This window comes from Hakea prostrata, chromosome 2 (genome assembly GCF_041222555.1).
Source record: "Hakea prostrata isolate BN-2017 chromosome 2, UWA_Hpros_2, whole genome shotgun sequence".
Lineage (NCBI taxonomy): Eukaryota > Viridiplantae > Streptophyta > Magnoliopsida > Proteales > Proteaceae > Hakea > Hakea prostrata.
In genome coordinates, this window is record NC_142601.1 from 22,127,344 (window position 1) to 22,134,230 (window position 6,887).

At 31.5% G+C, this 6,887-nt stretch overlaps 1 protein-coding gene across 1 annotated transcript; it reads left to right on the top strand.

Moving 5' to 3' along the window:
- The first annotated feature begins 2,473 nt into the window (after window positions 1-2,473).
- On the top strand, window positions 2,474-6,448 carry LOC149024053 (protein neprosin-like). Its single transcript, XM_089143402.1, has 7 exons — window positions 2,474-2,680; window positions 3,016-3,099; window positions 3,222-3,362; window positions 4,453-4,620; window positions 4,755-4,808; window positions 5,712-5,852; window positions 6,080-6,448. Exons 1-7 carry the CDS (start codon window positions 2,474-2,476, stop codon window positions 6,446-6,448), a joined length of 1,164 nt encoding a protein of 387 aa, XP_088999528.1.
- Window positions 6,449-6,887: the final 439 nt, after the last annotated feature.

The following is a 6,887-nucleotide window of genomic DNA, read 5'->3' on the forward strand; positions in this document are numbered from 1 at the left end:
ACTACAAAAAGATCAAGATATTATAGTAAAAACAAATACAGAATATGTTATTGACCAAGAAGTAGAATACATACAAGACATCTTAAATAATGTATAATATAATAATGAATATATTGACCAACAAGAAACTCAAAGTAGCGTATGACAAAATCAAACCTATGGTTCTCAACAAGGAACATCAGGAACAAATATACCTAGACCATCAGTAAAACCTATTGATGTCTATTGGTCACCACAATATCTATACAAAAACCCCACATCAATACAATGGAAATCTTGAGGATTGAGATATCCAACAGATGAACGTATACAATTTCAAAATCAAGAATGAGGAACAATTCTAAATCTTACATATCATGATCCACAAAAATGGAGTTTCGTAATATCAGTATGAAAACAACTTGTAGTAAATGATTTGTATAGATGAGGTTTTGACATTGAAAGGCTAACACCTGAAAAATTATTTATTAGACTTGAAACCTATTTAGGTGATTCAGCTAAAGGAATATGGAAAAAATATAAACAAGAATTTCGACCTGAATATCAACATTTACTAACAATGGGAAATAATTCATTTAATTTCTTAAATTATGTAGGACAAATTATTACAGGAAAATATCCAAATATGAAAATATAACTGAACAAGCAGATGCTTTAAAAACATCAGAACAAATGTTTTTAACAGATTATAGATACATTAAACAATTTTGTAATGACTATATGTATGTTGGAATAAAAGTTGGATTATATTTTAATAAGGATATTAGTACAAAATTATTTCTTAAATTACCAAGAGTAGTAGGACAACAAATATTAGAGGAAAATTTTACAATCCAATAGATGACCAAAGAAAAAATAGATCGGATTTCCAAGAATTAGGAATTAAAATAGAATTTATAATGGAAACGTTCAAAACCAAATGTGCTAATCAATTAGCACAAAAATAATTAAAGGGTGGGAATAATTATTGTGATATAATGTAAGTACCACAACAATATAATAGAAATATACCATTTAATAGAAAACAAGCAAAAAGATATAGCAAAATTAAAAATCAACAAAATGAACAGAAATCACAAAGAAGTTATAATAATGGTAATAATTCTAGAAAATCCAATTATTCTATACAAAAATCAACATCTAGAAAACCATTTTTAGATAAATAAACATGTTTGACGTTATGATCCAAAAAGATCATATACTAAACAATTAAAATGTTACACATATGGAAATACTAGACATTTTAGTAATAGCTGCCCAAATTTACAAAATACATATACTAGAAATGCTTACTTAGTACAAAATACAAATCAGGCCTTATTAGAAATAGATAAAGATATCTCGGATACAGAAAGTATATACAGTATAATAGAAATATAACCTGATATAGAAAACTTAGAACAAGAACTAGAAGACATACCCCAAATAAAAGAATAATTCCATAACCTATCATTAATACATATCTATTAAAATGACAACTTATCAACATAATTGGGAAAGTAATAAAGGAAATTTAAAAATAGGATGTATATATTGTAGCTTTTGGCCCTCCTTACAAAATAGATACCAATGTAGCATATGTTATAAAGAAGCATGCAAATCCTGTATAACAGGAAAACCTTCTCCTTTCCCCCAAAACCCCAGTATATTCTCTTAATATAATCATTCCACAAATTCCAACAACTATTACCTCTATTGCTCTGTCTTTTGCTCCTTCTGGTCTTCGATTCACACAATTAGAACACACTACACATTTACATACAAGTCAAACTCAACAGTTAACTACAAATGTTACACATATTAAATCTGACATTATTAACATCAAAACCAATATATCTGATATAGAAACTCAACTCACCAACTTTGAAACACAAATGACTGAAATGCAACGTCAACTTCAATATATATCAAACATGCTTCAATTACACCAAAACAATGAACCTTCTGACTATAATGATGAATTAATTATTGAATCTGCTTCTCGCATTGAACAATCTACTTTTCAGTGCTCTTCTAATCCAACAATTCGTACAGTTCATGTCAAGGCTAAACTCACCTTACCACATAATAATAAAGAAATCTTTCTTATGGCAACCGTTGACACTGGTTGTACTAAGAATCTCCTTTCTTCAAAATTTGTCCTTGATGATGAAAAATTCAAATTTGGACCATTTGAATTTTGAATTCCCAAATCATCCTAATTATCCTCGTCAATTATAACTTATGTCACTAATTAACTAGATGAACAAGTCGAGCATATAAATAGGCCACCGTGTGTTGAATTGACCCTTCAACACTTTTTTCCAGTTCATAATGGCTTTTCTTGGGTGTGGTAAAGTGGTTTCTCAGTAGCAAAGATTTGAAGGGTACCATCGCATTGTTGTATTGATTAACTATACAAATTAGTTGGGCATATTATAAATAGGTCACCAATGTGTTGAATAGACCAGTAAACAAGTTTTCCCAGTTGACAATGGCTTTTCTTGGGGTGGCAAGTGGTGTTTCAACAATAAAGGGTTTCAAGGGTATCATCGCATTGTTTTTACTTTTTCTGCATATTGTTGATTTGAAAAGCTATGGAGCTGAAGCAAAACAGACAATGGAGCATATTGAAGATGAATTGGAGCTAGAAAGGGAACTTAAGAATTTGAATGTTCCTCATCCTCTCAAGACCATTATAGTATGTTATCTATACCTTTTCTTTTCTCCACTGTAGACCTATGTAATCTATGGATGGTTTTTTCTCTCTCTCTCTCACACACACACCACTTAAAAAGAGAGAGAGAGAGAGAGAGAGAGAGAGAGAGAGAGAGAGAGAGAGAGAGAGAGAGAGAGAGAGAGAGAGAGAGAGAGAGAGAGAGACCGATGGGAATTTTGTATTGATTTTCTTATTTCTTTTCTTATGCCTTCAACCGATAACAAATGGTACAGAAAAGGATACCAAAGCAACAAGATAGCACGGTTTCAGCATTGGATGTTTTAACCTTCTTATTTATTTGTCTCTTGATCTTGTAGACAGAGAATGGTTTAATTGATTGTGTTGATTTAAACAAGCAACCAGCTTTGTCTCATCCACTGCTCAAAGATCACAAAATCCAAGTATGTTGTATTTCTCACCCATTTATTTGTTTTATTCACCTTCATTAACAAATCAAGACCGGGGGCATATCTTATTAAATTTGACTGAAATTTTGACTTTTAACACTATAATTTCTTTGCAGATGGAACCAAGTGTTCAACCAAAATGGGGGGTAAATATAACTTCTTCAGCTGTTGAATCTTTGCTAAGTACTTTTGAACTTGAGGAATGTCCAGAAGGATTTGTTCCCATTCGAAGAATTTCGAAAGAAGATCTTTTACAGGCTAGAACTTTATCAAGAGAATTGATCACCAATTTCAACCAAAGCAAAATACACTTCGCTGGACAATTAGTAAGCAATCACCAACTCATATTCTATCAAATTCATGTCTCAAACTGAAGTGTAATTAACCCATCTAAAAGGTGTTAACTATATTAACTTTATTTTTTCCTGTCATTTAGAACTTTTAAGGGTGTACCTAGTACCCAAGACTAGTCACAATCAATCACTTTAAAGGTGTACCCATTGCACAAGACTAGTGATGTTGCAAAGTCCACAAAAGATGATACTGTACCCAACTTCTTACTTGTACCCTCCGAGAAAAAAAAACTGTTTTAATATTCAAACCCACAACCACTTGTCTCTATAAAATAATCATAACTGTTGCATCGTTCATCCCCCAAGGAGAATTTACAATTTGGATTCAAATGCAAATTAAGGTTCTTTTTTCTGTCAATAAGCATGACTAGGGAAATCTATCGTCATGCAAACAATAGGGCATGACTAAGGAAATATATCTTGATTCAAACAATAGGGCTGCACTTAAACGGCATCAAACTAATTACCATTTATTAAGAGTATCACATGCTATAATGCTTTCTTGCTGGTATTCGGAAATACTTAATGAAATCTTGACAATTTTTTTTTCTTTTTTTTTTTGGGTTAAAGTCCTGAGAAACTTATGTGCTCAGAAAATGTTAAGCATCATATGAAAAACAAAAAGACAATCAAACAATTCTTGTTGAGGAAAACTATGCAACTTTAAACTCTTTGACAACCACCAGGTTGTTTTTAAGGATTAAGTTAGTCATTTCTAGCTAAATCATATCTAGAAAGAGAAATTTCCCCAGAACATTTAGGTATTGTTTTTACATCAAATCCAATGTAAATAGGAAAAAGAGTTAAAGTGTGCTGATAAAATTGTAGGCACTGATTAATGCAAAAGAGTCATATGCTTTTTTTTTTAACCAAAATAGTCACATGGTTGGATGCATATACTAAAGTAGTTTTAAATTATAGCAATCGAAGTAAATGCGTTTTTATTGTTCTTTCTATTGAACATATTATTAACCTCTAGAAATTGAACATTTAGATTGCAGATGTTAACAATGAGTTGTCGGGTTATCCAATTCACGGAGCTTCTGCAACTATTAATGTATACAATCCAACTCTTACTGACCGTCTACAGTTTACAAATGTTCAAATTTGGATTAATGGTGGTCCAAATGAATCCCCCAATTATATAATGGTTGGATGGTCGGTATGTCTTTAACAATCTAGATTTATTTGAACTCATTCTTCACTTGAATCGTCATCCCTTACTCGACTTTTTAGTTTATAGTCGATTAAATTTTTAATGTTATCTAACTTTACTTTCTACACTTCTTAAATCAGGTTAATCCAAGCTTATATCATGACCCAGAAACTCATTTATTTACATTTTGGACGGTATGTTTAATAGGTTAGAGTTCTTTAATTTGTTGTATCAAAACATGACTTACAATGGTTCTTTTCTTTTTTTCTTCTATTTTTTTTTTCCCTTTTTCTTTCTGGGATCAAAAGACTTACAATGGTTGCTAACACATTATATTTTAGTTAATAATTCTTGCTCTTTTTTCTACCTTTTTTAAATTGTGATAATACAATGTATCACTATAATTCAATAGGACATCAAATATGATTAGTCTTCACTTTTAACAAGAACATAAAGTTTTTTAGTTGTTAATTAATAATTAGGTTCTGTTTGGTACTTGAATTTCATTTTACCTTGATAGAACTTAAGAAGGTTTTCCTTTTTCTAAGTGGTAAACCGCTTTCTCTTTAGAAGCTTAAACAATGGTTTAACTTGTTAACTTTTTCTTTTGTTTTTTTCTTTCTATTGTCTATTCAGTTTTACCCTCTCTCAATCTCAATTAATAAGAATTTGTTCTTTTCTTTTTTCCTAATATTTATTTTGGAAACTGAGGTTCACCCAAGCCAGCTTACTAACTCATTGATTACATCCTAAGGAGGGTAATTTTTACATATAATATTAAATGTAGAGCAGGGCTTCTTCCCTGGACCCGAGGGAATTTGAATGTTTGACCATTCCATGTATATTTTTCTTTCCATAGGATAAATTCAGTGATATGTGATAAATAAAGACACCATATATAAATATTTACGTTTATGAGAACCCTTTCCCTCTTTGCACTTTTTGATCTATTAATTTCGTGTATAAAAAAGCAAAATTTTTATAAAATACATGTTTATTTAAATAATTAAAATTGCTGGTTGTTGTATGTCTTTTTCACTTTTAATTTAACTTACCTTTTAGCGGGATAGCAAAAACTAAAATTTCAAGGTGTGCAGGGTAATAACAAAAATGGGTGCCCCGATACTCGTTGCAGAGGGTTTGTGCAAACTCACAGATCAATTAGGCCAGGAACTCTTTTAAGACCTACTTCTGATCTTGGAAATAAACAGTTTGAGTTCCATCTCGCTGTTCACCAGGTATAACTTTCTTTTATCTTTTATTCCAAGTAAGTCATTGTAAAAAAAAATAGTTGCATATTAGCGGCATTTGTATCTCCTCTTTGTGATTGAGGATGCCAATCTCACATAGACATGTGCTGTAAGAATAGGTCTCATACAATTAATTGGTATATCTTTTGATGAAACTAAATCGGTAGATTGCATTTAGATCATTGTTGGTAATTCTATTTATTGTATTCTTACAGGATCGAAATACTGGGCACTGGTGGCTGCAATTTCAAGGCATGTCCATTGGTTATTGGCCAAAGAACTTGTTTAGTTCTTTAGCTAATGGTGCTAAAGGTAATTCTTGGGGAGGTATCGTAAGAATTGGTTCTAATGGAGAATACCCTAAAATGGGAAGTGGAATGTGGCCTAAACAACGATATGCATGTTTTTTACATGCGATTGAGTATTTGGACGAGAACTACAATGTCGCACATACAGGAACAGCAGGAAGCGTAAATATTCGCGTGGACAACAAACGTTGCAATGATATACAATATATATCTTATAATGATGTAACACATGTAGCTAGTATTAATGTTGGAGGACCTGGTGGACGTTGTGGCTAATTTTTCTACTAAAATGTAATTAATATTTATATGTACTAAGTTTTTTTTTATTATCATGAATAAATGAATATGTTCCCCTATAGATACTCTATTGTGCCTTTTTAATTATTACCCATAATTATGTATATATAATTACGCAAGGCCTAACAAAGTAGTCCACTAGGCCCACAAACCCAAACAAAAACATCTAGCAGTAACTGTCGGCACAATCACCAATTTTGGGTCAATTTTAGGTTAAAACATATATGAATCTAGAAGGAATTAGCATGAGATTCTTAGATGGATGGAAAGGTCTAGAAGTTTATTTTCTAACGCAATAAACAGTGACCAATTTTCTATTTCCTTGGGGGAGTTATTCTCAAAGCCACCTCTCCACTTTGAAGCACATTGAAATTAGTTAACCTTGGAGGAAACACAACCAACTTCCTCTTCCTCTTAG

What these genes read in the sequence shown, in the direction of transcription:
- LOC149024053 (XM_089143402.1), top strand. Translation starts at nt 2,474, where the DNA reads ATGGCTTTTCTTGGGGTGGCAAGTGGTGTTTCAACAATAAAGGGTTTC. An exon ending in CGAAAGAAGATCTTTTACAG is followed by an intron (nt 3,363 to 4,452) that starts GCTAGAACTTTA and finishes TTGAACATTTAG; the next exon opens with ATTGCAGATGTTAACAATGA. An exon ending in ATATAATGGTTGGATGGTCG is followed by an intron (nt 4,621 to 4,754) that starts GTATGTCTTTAA and finishes TTCTTAAATCAG; the next exon opens with GTTAATCCAAGCTTATATCA.